At 44.9% G+C, this 19,880-nt stretch overlaps 2 protein-coding genes across 4 annotated transcripts; both read right to left on the minus strand.

Moving 5' to 3' along the window:
* wdr41 (WD repeat domain 41) lies at nucleotides 1-7,261 on the minus strand. 2 transcript variants are annotated; one of them, XM_047017972.1, is made up of 14 exons: nucleotides 7,084-7,261; nucleotides 6,873-6,949; nucleotides 6,566-6,681; nucleotides 5,304-5,352; nucleotides 4,876-5,004; nucleotides 4,611-4,673; nucleotides 4,264-4,375; nucleotides 4,098-4,160; nucleotides 3,853-3,957; nucleotides 3,459-3,643; nucleotides 3,216-3,337; nucleotides 2,860-2,945; nucleotides 1,228-1,361; nucleotides 1-925 (listed from the first exon to the last, which is right to left on the minus strand). In XM_047017972.1, the coding sequence occupies exons 2-14, from the start codon at nucleotides 6,918-6,920 to the stop codon at nucleotides 785-787; spliced, it is 1,353 nt and encodes a 450-aa protein (XP_046873928.1). In that variant the 5' UTR covers nucleotides 6,921-6,949; nucleotides 7,084-7,261; the 3' UTR covers nucleotides 1-784. The 2 variants fall into 2 exon arrangements, with proteins under 2 accessions (XP_046873928.1, XP_046873929.1); XM_047017973.1 differs by lacking the exons at nucleotides 1-925; nucleotides 1,228-1,361 and adding an exon at nucleotides 1,633-2,101.
* Nucleotides 7,262-12,671: 5,410 nt separating this feature from the next.
* otpa (orthopedia homeobox a) lies at nucleotides 12,672-17,280 on the minus strand. 2 transcript variants are annotated; one of them, XM_047017976.1, is made up of 4 exons: nucleotides 17,104-17,179; nucleotides 16,195-16,592; nucleotides 13,596-14,096; nucleotides 12,672-13,198 (listed from the first exon to the last, which is right to left on the minus strand). In XM_047017976.1, the coding sequence occupies exons 1-4, from the start codon at nucleotides 17,177-17,179 to the stop codon at nucleotides 13,187-13,189; spliced, it is 987 nt and encodes a 328-aa protein (XP_046873932.1). In that variant the 3' UTR covers nucleotides 12,672-13,186. The 2 variants fall into 2 exon arrangements, with proteins under 2 accessions (XP_046873932.1, XP_046873931.1); XM_047017975.1 differs by lacking the exon at nucleotides 12,672-13,198 and having other exon boundaries at nucleotides 13,575-14,096; nucleotides 17,104-17,280.
* Between the last annotated feature and the right edge of the window lie 2,600 nt (nucleotides 17,281-19,880).

The following is a 19,880-nucleotide window of genomic DNA, read 5'->3' on the forward strand; positions in this document are numbered from 1 at the left end:
TTTTGAATGCAAGTTTTTATTCGTCCAATAATATGCAATTTCCGTACGTTTCTGCATCAATCCTAAAATCCTATAGAAGTTTAAAATCACAAATTACCTTTTGTTTCAAACCTTCAAAGTCGTAAACCACAGCTAGTATCTGTCAAACTGTTGTGGCAGTGCCGTAAAAACACCGGGTTTTAAAATAAAGAGTACAAAATGGAAAATAGAATCTGTCAACTAAATAAGCTCACTTAAAATGCAAACAGGCACACGTGTAAATTCACAATGAAAACAGACCATACACACATGCATAACACCTTTTGGCACAACAACAATTAACCTTTGACAAAAGCATAAAATCACATCATACATCATACAGACTCGACACTTTCCGTACATCATAACATTTAAATACTTAAACATCAAACCGTAAGAACACTTGGCGCTTAGAGGCATTCCGTTTACTGTAAAACCATAAAACGTTATAAAACTCATGGTGACAGATCGGGATATTAAATAAGGGAGAGGTGGATTAGTGTGACTATCAGATGCTAATCTCTCTTCAGACTCTGGGGACTCTAGATTAGACAAGAGTCTGTAGATTGGACAGGTGTCTATAGATTAGACAGGTGTCTGTAGATTGGACAGGTATCTATAGATTGGACAGGTGTCTATAGATTAAACAGGTGTTTGTAGATTGGACAGGTGTCTGTAGATTGGACAGGTGTCTGTAGATTGAACAGGTGTCTGTAGATTGAACAGGGGTTGGGACTGGGCCGTTTGGGGGTGTGGAGGGGTACTGTCAGAGCCCACCGTTCTCCTCCAGCTTCTGAAACAGGGCCAGGCTGCGCAGGCGGGACTGCCTCTCGCCGTTCCTCCACGCGATCAGCAGAGTGTCTGTGGAGCACGTCACCAGTCCCTTCTCCCCGAAGCTCACAAACATCTGCATGGGGGGGGGGGGGTCACACGGTCACATGACACACAGCAGGGACTACAGGGTGGTAAAATGGACCGCTAGATTCTACCCACTGCTCCAACACACCTGATTCAGGTGAACGGGGTCGTTACGAAGCTCAGCAGAAGCCTGGTTACGGAGCCGTTCATTTGAATCAGGTGTGTTGAAGCAGGGAAACATCTCAAACATGCGGGACAGTTGGCTCCGAGGACCAGGGTTGAGAGCCACTGTTCAGGATCTTCAAAACAAGAGATCCGTAGAGAGACCGACGGCATGTCATGACATCATACCTGGACAGCTCCGGAGTGTCCAATCAGATCGCCTGTCAGATCGAGGGTTCGGATGCTGGGAAACTCCATCACCTTCTTCACAGGAGGGCCCGCTTGCTTACCGGACCTCCCGAACGACCACATCCCAAAGAACCCTGGCAAGAGACAGGCAGACAGGGAAGACGAGAGGTAGAGAGAGGAGAGAGAAAGGGGAAAGAGAGAGAGTGCACGAAAGCCTGAGGGAGTGTTTATTACCGAACGTAACCACTAACAACATCCCACGGTCTCAAAATATCCCGTGAGATGAAGACATACCACTTTTGACCTTTAGACATAAATAAATAAATGATAAATACTGTATTAATCTGAGAGAGGAGAGAGAGAGAGAGAGAGAGAGAGAGAGAGAGAGAGAGAGAGAGAGAGAGAGAGAGAGAGAGAGAGAGAGAGAGAGAGAGAGAGAGAGAGAGAGAGAGAGAGAGAGAGAGGGGATGACATCCGGTAAAGGGCCTGAGCCGGATTCGAACCCGGGCTGCCGCGAGGGGCCCGCCCCAAGCTGGAGACAGTCAGGCTGCTTTTCCTGTGGTCCTGGAAGTCAGATGGCTCTGGCACAGTTCTCCTCACATCGACGACATCATCACAGCGGGACGTCAAACTGGGAGCCGCTCTCGGCAGCCCCTGGGCCTTGTCACATCCATGCATGTGAAAACATTCATCACGCGGATCATAAAGAGCCAATCAAAGTGATGGAGCCAAACTAACACTGGCCAAGGGTACGTTCAGCCTTCGCCATGAATCCTGGACGAGGGGGCGGCGAGAAGCCAGCTCAGGAAGTGGCGTTCTAGGGGACGGGGGAGGGGGAGATGGTTCTCTCTGAGGAGAGGACTCAACACAGTGGCTGAGAAACACAGAGAGAGAGAGAGAGAGAGGGAGAGAGACACACAGAGAGAGAAAGAGAGAGAGAGAGAGAGAGAGAGAGAGAGAGAGAGAGAGAGAGAGAGAGAGAGAGACAGAGACACAGAGAGACAGGAGATCACAGTGACAGAAGCCAATGGTAAACAAACAGAAAAGGAAGCAGGGCAGCATCACAGCGTGAGCTGATGGAACTTCTAACTCGAGGAGTGTGTGTGTGTGTGTGTGTGTGTGTGTGTGTGTGTGGGCGGAAGTCTGTATGGAATTACTAATGTTCTCTCATCTCTGGAGCCAAACTCTGCTGCTGCATGCCAGTCCATCAAAGACTACAGTATCGCCCCCCACCCTCCATCCTCACACACACAAACACACACACATATTTACACCCTTCATAGAATAAACAACCCCCTCAGAGCTAGTACACACTCCTTTGATTCCCAGACCCCCACACCTGGACGGCATTAGTGACCTGGCCACACACACACACACACACACAGGGCTGAGGGCAGGAACCCTTTTCTTTCAAGTCTCAGAGAATAAGTATGTGAAATCAGAGTAGTATCTGATCAAAACCCTCTGGTGTGCTGTGTGTGTGTGTGCTGTGTGTGCGCTGTGTGTGCGGTGTGTGTATGTATGCGTGCGGCTGTACTGCGTGTCGTTGCTGTGTCTGTCCGGGTCGTCACTGAGTGCGTGCGCATGTGTGTGAGCGTGACTTTGCTGTGTGTGTGTGTGTGTGTGTCTCACCTGCAGAGGCAGGTTCTGCAGGCAACGGCAGCTCCTGCATCTCCCACATCCTCACACTGCCGTCCTCAGAGCATGACATCAGCCCCCTACACAACACACACACACACACAGTATTACTCATAAGCATGGCATCAACTCACTACACAACACACACATACATCGTATTCCTCCTCTTTCACCTTCCTGTCTGACTCAGTGTCAGTCTACAGACACAAAGACAGCAGGGTTAGTGGTGGAGGTGGATTACCCATCAGGCAGCAGGGCTAAGGTGGAGGTGGATTACCCATCAGGCAGCAGGGTTAAGGTGGAGGTGGATTACCCATCAGGCAGTAGGGTTAGTGGTGGAGGTGTATTACCCATCAGGCATCAGGGAGGTGTGGAGCACATTGGAGTCGTGGGCCGTCTTCCTGTAGGCCAGCACACTCTTTGTCAGGACGTTATACACATACAGCCCACCGCCTACTGCTGCCAGGATCAGCTGCAGAACACACACACACAGATACACACACACACAACATTATCTATCCACTTCACCATCCCTTGTAATCCCTTTATTTATTTAGTCGATCCTTCCATCTACTCGCCCTTGCGTGTCTCACCTTTCCATTGGAGGTCAAGTGCTGGATGGACATCTCACTGGGCTTCGGTGCGGCCAATCGGATCTCAGTCTGGGCTTCAACCACTGACTCCTCCCACAAGATGTGCTCGTAAGCTGTGATCGTCCAATCAACGGCGTCCCACACAATGAGCTCACCCACATGGGAGCCACTGGCAAACAAGCCATCTGGGAAGAGAGAGAGAAAGACAGACAGAGAGACAGAGAGACAGACGGAAAGAGAAAGAAGAAAGAAGAAAAGATGAAGAGAGAGCGAGCGAGGGAGAGAGAAGGAGAGAGCATTTCCCTCTTGATCCACATGGATCAGCAGTCCACAGTAAGCCTGGCACAGGGGGGTGTAACTAGACTGGAGCCCTTCAGGTAGCGTCTAGACGAACCGTTGACGTTGATGAGGGCGTGGATGCTGTCCTGGTGGTCGGTCAGACGTCGGAACTCGGCTACGGACAGAGTGGACTCAGTAGACACCATCAGTCTGAAGATGACTGCAGGGAGACAAATACATGCTCACTCATTTATTCATTCATTTACTCGCTCGCTCACTTACACACATTCGCACCCTCGCTCACCGTCTCACACACACACACTTACTCTCAGACACACATACACTCGCTCACACACTCACCAATCTCTTTATCCATGGCGGCTGCTATACAGTTCTTCGGTAGCTCAATCATGGCAGTGATTCCTAGAAGGTAGCAAGCAGATGTTTGACTTTGATTCTAGAACCCCCGCGACCTGTTCAGAGCTCCGAGCCACACCCACTTGACCACGCCCCCCCCCGTCCTCACCTGCATCGTTGTGGTGCTGGCTCTGGCACTGCAGCTGGAAATCTCTGTTCCACACACACAGCTCGTTGCCCCCGGAGACCCACACGCACAGACGCTCCAGCACTAGCAGACACTGGTGGACAGAGAGAGGAGGAGCTCCGAGTTAGCCTGCAGGAATGGAGCCCTCCTAACGTAGCAAGGGCTCTTCTCTCGTGAAAGCAAGCCAACGATTCACCTGCGTTAGACATTCACCTTCATTCTAACATAAATGATGTGTCAGTGCGTATACAGTAACCCCTGGCTATGTTCACACTACACAGGCCATGTCGTGGCGTGCAGTGGGGTGTTGCTGCTCTGCCAGGTGTTACCTTGACTGAAGACTGCAGGTCTGAGATGGTCTGGACCCTGTGGCCTGTGTCTGGGTCCCACAGCTGACATGCTGAGGAAAACCAAGACAACCAACACACACGTGTGTGTGTGTGTATGTGTGTGTACTTCACCCTTCCACAACCATGTGTGTCCCCCCCCCCATGTCTGACTTGTCTAGTCTGTGTGTGTGTGTGTGTGTGTGTGTGTGTGTGTGTGTGTGTGTGTGTGTGTGTGTGTGTGTGTGTGTGTGTGTGGTAAGGATACACTGAGGGTGCGGTCAGACGAGGCGGTGATCAGACAGGTGTGTGTTGTGTCTCCGCGGGCGCAGCTGTAGGCCGTCATCGCTGTGATCTGCTGGGAGTGACCTCTCAGCTCCAGCAGACGCTCTCCTGTCTAAGGACACACACACCAACACACACACACACCAGCACACACACACACACACCAGCACACACACACACCAGCACACACACACACACACACACCAGCACACACACACCAGCACACACACACACACATACCAGCATGCACACACACACACACACAAGCACACACACACACCAGCACACACACACACACCAGCACACACACACCAGCATGCACACACACACACAGATCGAATCACAAGAGAGAACGGTACCACTATGGCCGGACGAAAGGAGATGGAGCGGAGGAGAAAAGTGAAGGTTTACCTCAATATTCCACACCAGTACCATGCCATCATCCCCTGCGGAGGCACACCTGGAGACAGAGGGTCAAGGGGATGAGGTCAGGCACTGGGGTTAAAGACTCTTCATATGACATCATCTATCTGAACATGACAATGAATCATCATAATTAATTAATCATCTCGCCATTACTTATCTGTTTGCAAATCCAGGTTTATCAAGGTACAACAATAGTCTTTTTTGGGGGCCTGGGCCAACCAAATTCAAAGTATTTTCAGACTGAGTTTGCAGGAGAGCTCAACCCATATAGTCTGGGGAGTACACCTACAGAGAGTCGGAACTGGGTACACAACTGGGTAAGTGTCAATCAATTCCTATGGAAATCCCCCAAAAAAGTAACCTTAGCAACTTGGCCTGTCATCTGCCCCTCTACGATCCTCCTCTCCTCCTCCCCTCCTCTCCTCCTCCCCATCTCTCCTCCTCCTCTCCTCCTCCCCTTCTCTCTTCCTCCCCTTCTCTCCACCTCCCCTCCTCTCCTCCTCCTCCCCATCTCTCCTCCTCCTCTCCTCCTCCTTTCCTCCTCCTCTCCTGCTCCCCCAAACCCCACCTGCAGGAACGACAGGATCCAAAAACAAGGGGAAGAGAAGGAGAGAGGAACCGTCTCCCCCAGCAGAGGCTGGAATAGGATGCGTTTCCTGCTTCAAAAAGCAATCTGGGGAGAACGTTCCAGGCCTTGCCCTCGGCTGGGGAGGGCAAGGCCCAGAGGAGGGGGTTATTATTGGGGCAGACGAGGCGTGAAGCTGGCTAGAGCCATGGAAGTACTCTCTCTCACACACACACACACACACACACTCAGAGGTGCTACAAAGCTCTATCAGAGTCCTTATGCAGTCTCACTGTACCATACCAGAAAACAGCATGCTTCCAATCAACAATGCACTACCTCTGATAGCTGTTATTAACTATGTAGTGGTCACAGAAAGTCGGGTGTGTGTTGGCGCATTGGGCAATCATAAAAGAAGCGTACTGTATGTTGCTGTAGATATATCTATGGGTGAAAATGCACTTGCACTCGCGCACACACACGCGTGCGTGCGCGCGCACACTCCAGCTGTGGGGATTGTTAGGCTCTTGTCACGCTCGGCAAGTTTGCTTAGGGAGAGGATCTCTGTCAATCACACAAAGGGATAGAGTCCAGCTAGGTTGTGAGTTGAAAGACAAGAGAGATAGAGAAGGGAGAAGAGAGAGAGAGAGGGAGAGAGGAGGTGGGGGGTAGGATTGCTTACCTGAAGTCATCAATCTGCACCAGAAATCGAACAATGTCAAAATGTCCTTTCAGCACCTGCAGCTCAGTGAACCGGTTTTTGGGCTGTTCCTCGCCAATGAACAGCGCGGGGCTTTTCTGCCGACACAAGGAGGAAACGAGGAAGGGCAGACAGTGATTTTAGAAGCATTGAGTGGTTCCTAACACAATGACTGACACGAACACATCGAGGGTCGTTTATTGACAAAAAACAGTCAGTGAATTGCGATTAACAAGCTAAAACGTCTTCTATTTAATAGCCTAGAAGTCTGAAGTTTGTGGTTTCTTACTTCGACAGCACCCTGTGCATCGCGTCCACCAAGTATCCACCGCAACATGTCTATCTAGGACGGCGAGCCTGGTTCACCTGTGAAGAGCAAATTAAAACCTCTAGCTAGCAGATTTTTTAAATGATTAACTAAAATGCTAATAGACATACCAAGCTAACTAAGCATTTAGGAGATGCGGAAGAGAGCTCTGGGCGAGATCGCTTGTTCTTACCTGTCATTGGTGTGAACTCTTTTTTGCCTTGGTTAGTAGTTGGCTAGTAGGCAACGTGGTGACTATAGCATGACATCTGGTTTGAAATGTTGTTGATCCCAGGGCTGTGAGACGTAAAATCCTGAAAGCAGAAATCAAAACAACTAATGCATGTGACTGTAATCTACGGAAGCCTACGAAGGACAAACTGTATGGCCACGACAGTGACACTAGATGGCAGTGCAGCACAACATCTTGGACCTCGACAGATCCTTTGAGTTCTCTCGAGCTTCGATTCTGCGTGACAACTGATTCTGAGAGGCTTTCTTTGGGGAGTTGTTGCTGAACAAACGTTTATTTTTTTCATCCATCGATTCATTGTTTAGTCTGCATGGTTTAAAATAGGCCTAAACAATTTTTTTGAACACGCTGGAAGGTGACAAACGTGATGTGCCGTAAGGTTGCGAATACAAATATAATTCATTGCAGATCTTTATTCATTTTATAAAGTATAATCGCTTTCTTCACAATTATTATTTAAATGCTCAACATCGAAGCTGTCTGACACTTCCATGCCGATAGCTTCTCATCTTCCTCTTCCTCCCGACCCAGTCTTACTCGGTGGCGATACCCCCCCGCTCACCCCTCTCTGACTCTCACTCTTTCTCTCCATCTCCCTCTCTCCCCCTGGCTGTGTCTGCTCCGGCTCCTCAGATTGAGACGACACGCGGTGGAGGGCCTGTGACCTTCATGGTGGCTCAGATCCGCGGCTGGCACTGATTTCTGATTTAGTGTCGATCCGGCGCGCTTGTCAGGGGCTGCGAGGTGCTTTCCATGCGGTAATAGAAAAGCTCAAGGGCAGCTGGAGAAAGGAAGAATGGAGGAGGGAGGGAGAGAGAGGGATCGGAGGTGGTGGTGGAGTGAGGGTGGTTGAAGGATGGGGTGGGGGGGAGTGAAAGAGGGGGGAGAGGGGGAGGGGTGGGGGTGGAGTGGAGATGGATAAGGTTTGGATGTGTAACTATCTGTCAGCTATCTGAGCTGAGTGGGTCAGAAGTACAGAGGGTTTGGCAAGAGGGGTGGAGAAGGATGGAGAAGTGGTTGTCTCGGGTAGTGCTTGGAATCCATCCGAGGAAAGATGGACAGAAGATGGGGAGAGGTTTTTGAGGAGGGGAAAGGCTCAATTCAAAGCTAACAGGAGGATGTTGCTATTCTGGGAAGAAAGCAGGATGAGGACCCACTTCCTGTTTCTGGAGACAAGGGTCAAAATCTCAATCTATTCCTCGTCCCAAGTTCCTCACAGTCTCCCTCTAAATAACGTCTGAATAAACATTGAGATTTAGTCATGAATCCTATTTGGTAACAGGATGAAGTTAGAACTAGGTTGCTGATGAATTTCAGAACAAGAAAATGACAGAAACAAGGAGGAAGGAGGACGGACCAAGAGCAGAACATCAAGAAAGGAGACAGAAGGGGGGAGGGGGGGAGGGTTTGGGGGACCAGGATGGAGAAACAAGAGGAGTCTCGACACCGGGGTGGAAGACCCCAGGTTCTCAGACTAAGTGTCAAAGATGACCAATTGACACAATCATCTCTGAGGAGAAGCCATGATGTGAGATCCACCACATACACAAACACCACCTCCTCTTAGAGAAAACAAGGAGAGCAGGACAAGAGAGAGACTCTTCCTCTTCCTCTTCCTCCTCTCCCTCCTCCTCTCCCTCCTCTCCCTCCTCCTCCTCTCCCTCCTCCTCTCCCTCCTCCTCCTCTCCCTCCCCCTCCTCCTCCTCACTCCTCCCTCATTCACCTAGACCCTTTCCAGCCCGTTTCATTCCATCCGCCTTGAAAGGAAAACAAATGGTTATGATGATGGAAAAGGAATTAAACCGTCATTTAACAGCGAGGTGGCAAACAGCACTCGATAAGAGCTTTTCCTACGTCGAGGCGGGGAGGGGGGGGGGGGGGGGGGGGGGGGGGGCTTGCAGAGAGGGGAGGGGGGGGGGGGGGGGGAGCCTTGTTCCTGACCAACACATCTCACTGTCTGTCCTCATCAAACACTCACTGTGTTCTGCTCTGTCTTCCCGGGTCCCTGCCTTCACTCACCACCAGTCCCCAGGATGAGGTTGGCAGTTCCACTCTGGATCTCCGCGTAGAAATGAAGATGTATCTCTTTGCCGCAATCACCTACGTATTGCCGCACAACGGCCCTAATTGTTAGGAAGGGGCTGGTCTTTTCACGTGAATAAATAACAAATCGTGACTTTTTTCCCGTTTCTCTTTGATTGCTTTTGTTATTGTTTTATTCCAGAGTGTCAGAGATCAGACCACTGATCACAAAATCATTTTGAATTTGTGTTGTGCCCTTATAGTGACACAAAATGACAATTGGAAGAAGTAACCCTCTGATGGAATACTACATATTGACCATGGAGTGAGAAGGACAGGGTTTTCACAAAGTAGGAACTTCCTACACACACAGAGACCTGTGATTCCTATGGGGCGATGATGCGGTGGTGTGACTCAGAGCCTTTAAGAGCAGAGCACACATGACCACATCAGAGCTTCTGTCACTTTGATTTGTCACATGAGCATGACTGTAATTGCTGTGTACTAGTCATCATAGGTTAATTATGTGCGGCCCTAAAGCTGCGTTCAAGTAACTTATTATGAACCAAACGTTCGGAGCGTACCTTGGTACTGCTGTTTGTCCGTCTGTCTGTCGCTTTCAGACTCTTTTCTCTCACTCCTTCACTCCCTATCTCAGTGACCTGCTAATGCGCTGTTCATTTTCTATTATGGATAGATAATGGGCAAAAATCTAATCTCTTCATTTGCATGTAATATAATTAAGACATTCTCAAACGATGACGGATGAGGAGTGCTCTGAGATGTCAGTCAGTCTCGTCAGAACAGCCCAAAGGCAGCCTCGGCTAGCCTCCCCACTTAAACTGAAATTAATAAAACCTTCAAATGGAATTCCTCACCACCATCTGGAACAACAATCACCAAGATACTCCCTGATTTTGTCTGTCAAACGACATTACGCCTCTCCTCAATAACTCAGGAGCTACTGAAAGATGCATATGGTGCGACTGTGCAGAGCAATCGAAACTGGTAAGAGATGGGCATTGAGTGTGTAGATTTTTTTCTTCTTCTTAAGAGAATTTTTTGGGCCCTTTTCAGCATTATTGGACAGACACAGTTAGATAGAAAAGGTAGAGGGGATATAGGGAGAGGAATACAGAAATTAACCAACCTGGAATCGAACCCTGGCAGCTACATTAGGGCCTTGGTTCATATGGTACTCTCCCTCAGGGTGCGAATTATACAATGACAATGGGGGGGGGGTCAACTTATTCTTCAGGGCGTAGAGTAATATTTACGATTACAGGCAAGAACGATAATATATAAATGTATCAACCTCCCCGACCTGTTGTATTTACCTCTTTTGGGGGGGTCCAAGTCTTAGTAAGGGGGGTTAACCCCCCCCCCCCCCAATCCCCCCATAATTCGAACCCTGCTCCCCCCACCCAGTGAAGCATTTGGGCACTGCAAGAGTGAAGATTTTCTACTTCAGAGTTGTGATATAGAATACCAAATCATTCCACTAACTCACTGTAGCTGTGCAGAACAAGAACCTTTGTTTTAGACCAACTTTAAAGCATTTTACAGCTATACAGTCGTACTGTCAGGAGACAATGAGCACTGGTCCAAAACAATATGTAGGATGTCGAAAAGGCAGCTTTAGTTGTTGTGTTGTTGTACCTCCAGTCTTTTAGCAGCAGTTGTGTTTTGAAATGTATTTCTGTGAGCCATTTATACCACCACCACGACCACCACAGACACACACACACACACTCAGAGACATTCTTTTTTGTAGTACAATAACAAGGACACACATGTACACACGCAAATGCTTCCACGCTATTCACATGTACAAACACACACACACACACAGCCTGGGAAAATTAATGAGCTCTCATTCATAATCCGGGACAGAAAGAAAGCCATATTCACCCTCGGGTGGTTTATTGACTGATTTCATTTACTTGTGTGAAATAAATAGGAGGTAAACATTGGCTTGCTCCCACATTTTCTGCGACACAATCTCTGCACAGCATTCTGGGAGAAATGATCCCACCAACAGCAGGGTCACTGATTGGCTACCTCGTCAGAGTGTGACAAATTACCCAATGAGAAATGGGTTACCCGTTTCCACAAACTAATTAACCTGGGTGATAGTGAAACAAATTATTACATTTATGTAATATTATTTCGCATCTGTCGCCAACACTACAAAAAAATGGTTATCACTATGCTCCTCCACCTTCCTGATCTCTTATGATACTCTATGAATATAAACATGTATGAACCATCCCGGGCTTGCTCACGCATAAGTGCTCATTTAACTACCAAGGGCGTATTTTGTTCCTAAATTCATTTCAGGACGGTGAGTGGGACGTCAAAAGATTGGAACAATCACGACTTCCTCATACCTCAAATCAGTTGTATATTAAACGTTGAAATAGGTGGTACGAATCTAAATCTAGGTGATTAAAAACCCTGTTTTAGATCGTATGCTGCCCTCATATCAGAATTCAGTCCGCTCAGTCTGGTGATAATAGTATGCATCCACTAGCCTATTGTGTATATACCCAGTCAGACACCCTGGTACAGTGACACGGGAGGGTCATTGCCGAACAAGGATTTAGCTGACGTAAAATCAGAGTCCGGTAAGGATGACAAGCCGCGGAAATTATATTTATCTTCTCATGCTGGAACAAACTATTTTACTAAGAGGATGATGAAGACCAGATTTTCTCCAGTCTCGTTCTCTAAGTTATCCTCGGTCTAACGTACATTGTAATAAGCACATAAAGTCATAAAGATGAGTGGTTCAGCTATCAGAACTGGCCTAGGAAACGGAAACCTGTCCTTAAGACATACAGGGCAGGCCATATGACCCTGACGATGAGAGGAGATAGTTTAATGCCTCACTCCTCTGTTTGATGGTCATGACAGTGTAGAATGGGTAAATGATGCTGCTGTACACGAGTTAGTGCTCGTCGCCGTTTTGTTGGAGAGATTATCCTCGTGGACATGTGTTGATACACACGAGATTGCTCCAACTGTTGGTGATAGATGAACCCGTGATAGGGATTGACATGACAACCAAAAATATAGGCCTTTACAATCAACGTTAAACAGGCAGCAGTATCCATCAAGTTTAAGGTCGCGCCGTCAACTGGATAAGAGGGAAAGAGGAAAGTGAGCACTTTCTGCTGAACGCTTTTCTGCTACGAAAAATATATCTTTAGAACGTAATATCCCTACTTTAAGCCTATACACGTCTTATAACTTGACCATGTCCACATTTTCATGTTTGTAAACGCGTTACGTTAGGTAATATATGACATTTAACCAGTCACTATAAAGAATAATTTACACCGGAAGAAGAATGAACGTTTAGCCTACTTACTCATTGCATTGGATTGGCAAAAGGGGCCCATATATATTGGCTGCTGCATCAATAGCGTTTGAAGTCGACTATGTCACTAGTTAGCTGAAGAAAAAAGGGTTGTGATTCATCATGTGACATATTGAAAATGGTTTTATTTGTTAATTTACAGTCAATTGATATAAACAAGTCCATGAAAGGAAATGGTTTGTTCAGTATAAGATCAAACATTTAAGAAATTCAGTTTTGATAATAAGCACAGACGATAATTTAGAACATATCACAAACTGACCAAATGGGAACAAGAATGCTTCCTCTACACAAAACATCCTATATAACAGATTATATTAAAGTCGGTTTTCTTGTCTTATTTATAGTATTTCCGTGAATTTGCCTTGGCCAGCACATGCAGTCAAGTTCTTTTCCTTGTTCTTGCGATTTCTGTTCATTCCAGATCATTCGGCTCCTTTTTTCCATTGGATGATGATTTTTTTACTCAAAAACTTCCAAGTGTCTAAAATTTGTGCGTGCACAGCGCATGCCTTTGGCCCATCTTGGTTCATGCTGTGCAGCTGGTGACTTTGAAAACGGTTGTATCGCCAACTTCAGCGGGTTAAGCTACAATGAAATTTTCTCCTGTGGATACCGGAATAGTCGCCAAACCAAACATCAATAGAAGCCCTATGCAAAACAGTTAAGGGCAATGACAGTTATGGTTGAATAAATAACTTAAATACATAAATAAATAGATAAATAAATAGCCTGTACTAGCCTAACCAAAAGTCAATACATATATAAATTATGTAGGCTGGGACTATTGTAAATACATGCAAATTATGAAAACAAGGTGTATTTAGTGGGCACATACCCATTTAGAGATCAATTAGCTTATGTCCCTATTGTTCTGATTGCCAAACCTATGGAGGTATTTACTTTTTCTGGGTTTTACTTAAATATATTTACATCCTTGTTTGGTAGCCTATTTGCTAGGCTGGATGTGTTAAACACACGCAAAAAAACATTAAAATAAAATTAAGGAAGGATACGGAGTCATTTACTAAGTAAAACTCATGGATACTGTGTGCTCCAGCGCTTTGCGGCGCAGCGAGGCGATGCTGGTCCCTCTCCAGACGTCACTGTCCGGGGAACTACACAGCTGGGGCGACCCGGTCACGTTGGTTGGACCGGAGAGTGAGGATGGCACCATCCCGGGGAAAGAGGGCTGGTAGAGGTGTGACTGGAGCCCGGAGCCGTTTGAGGACATGTTGGCCAGACCCATGGAATTGGGTGGTGGCCCGGCGCCCAGACTGCACTGGGACAGCGACTGCGCCATGGCCTGTTGACGGCCGAGGGAGGGTGGTAACTGAAGTTGGGAGACTCCGGGCATCCCTGCCGTTGCCCAGCGTGTATCGTTAGCGTGGAAAGAGCAGAGGCTGTCATTCATAGCCGCGGCGGCCGCTGCCGCGGAGGGAAACTGTGGGAGCCCATGGTGGGTCGGTAACAGAGTCCCGGGAGAACGGAAAACATTGGTCGTCTTCTTGCGCTTCTTCCACTTGGCGCGACGGTTCTGGAACCAGACCTGGTGACAGACGAAGAGAGACATTGTCATCACTGTCCTAGCCGTACTGTTTTGTCTCTGTACTCGTGTTGTTTATCAAGCCTCTCTGGATTTAGATGTCACATAATACTGCACATGCAAGAAGAGTTAGGTCTTCGAGCGTCAAAATAGGCCTACATAAATAAGTAAGCTGCATACATGTCTACAAACTTTGTACATTGCTTGTGATACTAACCAATGGTTTTAGTCGTCTTTGCATTGTGCCCAAAAGAACAAAATAATGTTGAAGAAACGGGTCATCGGCTGTAAATGTGCAGGCAGTGTTTATTTCGCTGGTCCCTGACAGTTTATGCTATATATAGATCTCATAGTAGCCATATACGCTGCCGATGATTAATGTGAAGATTTGGTTGAGAAACTGGGGCCTCGTATTAAGAGCCCCAATCTCACTCTCTTTCTCCGCCGAGCAGCCAGCCATGAAATCCGGCCTCAAATGCATTACACTTCAAAGGAAAGAAAACGCAATTTCTCATTCTGTTTAAAAGACAGAGTACACTCTCAATGCGTCCACTATTAAGACGTGGTACACAGGCAAGCCCATTTCAAAGAGAACCGCGCCTCTCATTCGAAACATTCTAATTATCTCTACCCGGAAATTTGACATCATGATTATAGACGCAGGTCATTTTACTATTGGCTATAGGTCATTAAATGTAAACGTTATATTAAGATAGTTGATGCATATGGTAATGATGGTCATCACAGCAATTTCACATTTGGAAGACTCAGCTGAATTTTTATTGCCACTTAATAAGACGCCCTGGTTATCAATAATTTTGAAAGTCTTTTGATTGTAATTTTTTTGCTTTTAGTAGGCCTTACTGTCAACTTAATAATAATGTAAATTGTAAGGGAGGGTATTATGAAAATTAGTTGCTGAGAAATAGCCTAACTGTAATGTCAGGCTATTCCTTCCTTAGAAAAAAATGTACGTTTGCTATTCTGATGAATTTTGTATTGCGACGGAAGATTAAATCTAGTCTAAATACTCGTTCACTTTTTTTCATGCAACTGCAGAGGCGTTATAATTGCATTGAGATGCATTATGGTGTCCAAATCCAGGAATTGTTGGCAAGGTCATCAGTAAATCATCACGGAAGGGAAGAAGCCTCATTAGATTTAAGAAAATATACACAACAAGCCTAAAAGTTCCTTTTAAAGTGCTTTTCCCAAGTAAATCTATTATTAGCTGATAGCCTATTATCCGCAGGCCTACATAGGCTTTTGGTTAACGTAAATATGATCATGTTAACCAGACTGCTTTTGACATGGACCATGACTCAAATAAACGGTATGAAAACGGAAGATACATGTTGTTCACGTTAAATGGTGGCTAAATTTAACGTTTCATAAAAATAAAAAACATAGCCAAGTAAATAGATTTAAAGCTATAGTACATTAATTTAAATCTATTCAATTTGCAATGTATCCATAGCTCAAGCCAACAGCCTTCGGTTTATAACCTGCAGTTTGAAAATAACCCAGTTATATAGTCCATAATTGGGACTATATGATTTGCTTTTGCGAGAGCAATATTTGTGCGTTCATTTCAGCACCTCGGAGAGCTCGTTTTTTTCTCGGTTGAATCGGAAAAGCACACAATTTGACTTAACAAAAATACACCCACATTCCAGTAAGAATTTCTTATGCCTACAATTCAAAACTAAATTATTTCCTGATGTAGACGATATTTAAATGATTAAATAAATACAGTAGGCTATTTCTATCCTAAGAAATTATTTGAGTTTCTTCGTTTTCGAGGTGTAGGCCTATTAATTTCGAGTTGAATCCAAAATTCTGACGTTTTGGCATATTTAAGGAATTGAAATACGTTTTAAATTTCAAACGACCGACAATTTCAAATTATGGTCATTTCTAGCGACATGTTTTTTCATGTGTTCTGTGTTTGTGGTGCAGATTTGAAATAATAGCTTTCCTCCCAGAAATAACAAGGCCCTGATATCAACACCTTCTACACACTATTGCTATGAGGTCCTAAACAGGACTCAGTTTAGCTTCTTTCTTCAATTGTGTCACCGCACAACATTTTCAGACATACCTGCACACGAGATTCCGTCAAACCAATTCGAAGGGCCAGTTCCTCTCTCATAAAGATGTCTGGATAATGTGTTTTGGCAAAGCTGCGCTCCAGTTCGTTAAGTTGGGCCGGAGTGAACCGGGTCCGGTGCCGCTTCTGTTTTTGACTTTGCTGATTTGCAGATTGGCTGGAATTATTTTGCTGTTGCTGCTGTTTCTCCTGCTCTTTAGTGTTGACCTGCACCCCTGAAGGGTTGGGTCCATTGTTGATATCATCTCCCGGGAGCATTGTCGTCCCTTCCACAGCTTCGGAGCCCGGAGCTAGATCGCCGGAGTGGCCAGGGTCAGGTCCTCCACCACCAAGCCGGCACTTCAGAGACTCCCTGTGGCCTAAAAGCTCTGCCGCAGCATCCTTCATCCCTGAATATAAAAAGCGCCACGTGAGATTTCAGTCAAATGCATCCAACATAAACATAACTACAGGCTGTAGGGAAGGAAAAGGGTTAGATTTAGAATTTAGTTTGTCAATGCTATCAAAAGTGATACTAACATGTCACAATAAAACTACAAAAACAGGCGCGTGGAGAGTTTTTGTTTTAATGGACGATTCTCCAAATCACTGAACATGCTAAAGTCAAACATCCAATTCGGCTAGTTAAATACATTGTAAATCACCCAGACACGTAAATACAATTCCAAAAATCACATTCACCACATTAAACACGATGTAAGCCCTCTTAAATACAGGCTATTTAATTTCCTTTGATCACATCAATATTTTTAGAAAACGGTTAAATCAAATTACGTAGTAATATAATAATAATAATTACTTTCCCAATGAATTGGCTCACTTAAATCACATTAAGATAAAATAAGAAACAAATTGTCAATTTTCTCTGCTTGATTTAGATTAGAAGTGTCTCCAGCTTACAGTAGAGTTGAAGACCGGAGTTTGGCGATGATAACTCACCGAGGCGAGCATCCAGGAGGTCGGCATGAGATAGCATTGCGCACCGCTCCAGGGCGAAATGCTATTCCAAAAAAATCTCTATGACTTTAACCTATTTAAAAAATATATATAGCCTAAATGAAAGCAAATTCTGTTTGTGGTTAAAAAGGAGGTTCCTTGCATTATAATGTCCTTTAGAGAAACGGGGAGGCGCTTAACAACTGAATGAACCCATGAGCTTCTTCAAACGACGACCAATCAGAATTGAAGCCCGAGATATGTCAGCCACCTGCAAGACCCACACATAAGCCAGCCACTCAAATTTTCCTATCCAACCACATTCACATGTTCATTTCTCCTCATTTCTATAATTGGGGTTGATTTCAACTCCAAATTATATCCAATAAAATCACCAGATTTAATATCTGCGAAAGCTTTAGCCCCTTTGAGAAACCGTTGTTTAGATTACCACAATATTTGTTTAATTGTACGTGCTGTCTGTGCATCCGTCTTGGTCCCAGCCTTGAACATGTGGTAAATACTCACATTAGAGTTTATATTCCAACATAATTTTCATTCACAATTGACTGTCAAACGTGACTAAGGCATTATAAACTAGTTCTTAACACAGGCCAAGCAAGGCCACTTTGTATGCTATAACTGGGTCAGTGATTTGGATTATGGGAAATGTTTAAATGTGTTGAAGTTTTTCTTTATTGAAACGAAGCGAACCTCTTCTAATGTAGGCCTGATTTTCTAGCCAGTCAACAACAAAGTTTAGATTAGCGATATATTTCTAACCAGAGTAATTTTCAAGATCATTAGGCTTTTATGTAATTAGTGCCAAATCTATTATTATAGTAAAATCTGTATAAATTAGATTTAATTTACTTCTGTTTAGGCTCAACTGTCATGCCAGTGGGGGAATTGTAAATGATATTTGAGCAAATTGAGTGCATAATTCGGAAGAAAGTGGAAACAGAGTTGGGCAGAACATGAGCAGTGGATGTTCTCATGTGATGGAGGGAGACATGCCACAGAAATTCGTGTGCAATGTAAGATGTCACTATACACAGGCAAACATAATCACGCTTTAAACACTTTCAGCAAGCCAATTGCTTCCATGGTATTGATTTTTGATCCAATCTGTCCAAATTAAGGTTTTCATTTTGAGTCAGGCAAATAATAATAAACAAGTCGCTAATGTAGTCACTAAATAAACCATCATTACACTAATTAGAACAATAGCTTCTTGTCACACACCAGGTTCCCAAAATATATAAGGACACAAAAATCTAACAGGCCCCAGACAGATGTTGGAACGTTTTGTGAAGCCAGTTCATTTGTTATGGAGTGAATGGTGCTTTTAAAGTGGCACAAAGGAAGCGTCCGAGCGTAAACTTCGGGCACTTTTGGGTCTTTTCTGTATCTGTCTGTCTCATCTTCTATTTGTTGGCAATCTGGTGGCAAGATCGCCGGGAAGCGGGAGAGGAGACATCAGGGTCAGTAGCAATTCTTTATGCGCTATAGGGAAGTCTGCTTGTTATGGCTGTAGCTGAAAATGAGGAAATGAAGAAGAGTGCAGATTCAATTTGGAAACAATTGCCAGTCCTGTGTGTTTTCACATCCGAACGTGGATTAAAGCTCCGAAGCCAAGAAAACGTGTGCAATTTAAGAGGTCTGGGTTTGTTGATCTTCTTCAACGTTTTATTCAAAGGAATCACTGATTATATTCCGGGTATTTGTTAATTCCTCTTTATATTATATTTTAAGGTGTTGGAATTTGATCTGTGTCAGTTTAGCCTGGCTCTTGTTGCGCGCTGAAACCATAACGATCATTTGAAATCATTACATTGTTTGGTGTTCTTCGCTCGGTCAGAACTGAACCGTTGCGCAATGATTGATTGCGCGCTTCATTTTACGACTTTTCAATAGCTCGGGGCTTTCATTGCTGTACAAACAAAAGTGAATGACTCCTCTCGTTGCGCCAGGTCATATTTAACCTAGGGAACGACCAGAAGGACGATCCAAGACATGATAATACTACTAGGCTTCCAGGGTAGGCTACCATTAGAAATACCAAAAGTGGTAAATTTGCAGTAAAACTGATCAAATATTAAACTCTAAATCTAATATAGTGAGCAAATGACAGGCTTTCTTTTTTTCCATGGAGGATGATGTGATATTTTCCAAATAATTAGACTTTCAATTGTTTTACACGGAGAAGAGGAAAACAACAGTTTGATAACATCTTGTGTGCCTGTCATAGCTGTAGGCTATTCATTCAGACAACAATGCATATAATGCTTCCTATAGAATCTTGGAGGGCCTATGTCAATACAGCGCCTGGATATCAAAGTAAAACAACAAATTAAATGAAATATACTGTATTTCCGTGAAGAAATGTTGAGCGCGTCCGAAAAACGTCTTCACCTCTATCCAGTGGGGTATTTGCTTTATCTAGGCTACTCTGTTGCAGCCTAGTAATCTCTGTATTGTTATAAACATCACACGTCTAGATGACATATAATGCCTGCGAATAATAATAGACCAGCGATTATAAAACAACGGTGTAGCAAATAGATAATATTAACTATAAAGTCAATAACGTAAATAAGCAACGACACACAACCTAATAATAACAGTAACATTACGGAAACAACTGATTGGCTGCTAATCATAACATTGTATCAAATGTATGATAATGTTAATATTCAATGTCTTATTGTTAGATTATGCTATATTTTGATTATTATATC

Source organism: Hypomesus transpacificus, unplaced genomic scaffold (genome assembly GCF_021917145.1).
Source record: "Hypomesus transpacificus isolate Combined female unplaced genomic scaffold, fHypTra1 scaffold_84, whole genome shotgun sequence".
Taxonomy (NCBI): domain Eukaryota; kingdom Metazoa; phylum Chordata; class Actinopteri; order Osmeriformes; family Osmeridae; genus Hypomesus; species Hypomesus transpacificus.

Coding starts and splice junctions, on each gene's coding strand:
- wdr41 (XM_047017972.1), bottom strand. CDS start 6,920: ATGTTGCGGTGGATACTTGGTGGACGCGATGCACAGGGTGCTGTCGAA. Junction 6,682..6,872: donor ATGCACAGGGTGCTGTCGAA/GTAAGAAACCAC, acceptor TTGTGTCGGCAG/AAAAGCCCCGCGCTGTTCAT. Junction 5,005..5,303: donor TACTGGTGTGGAATATTGAG/GTAAACCTTCAC, acceptor GTGTGTCCTTAG/ACAGGAGAGCGTCTGCTGGA.
- otpa (XM_047017975.1), bottom strand. CDS start 17,179: ATGCTATCTCATGCCGACCTCCTGGATGCTCGCCTCGGTGAGTTATCA. Junction 16,593..17,103: donor CTCCGGTCTTCAACTCTACT/GTAAGCTGGAGA, acceptor TTTTATATTCAG/GGATGAAGGATGCTGCGGCA. Junction 14,097..16,194: donor TGACGGAATCTCGTGTGCAG/GTATGTCTGAAA, acceptor GTCTGTCACCAG/GTCTGGTTCCAGAACCGTCG.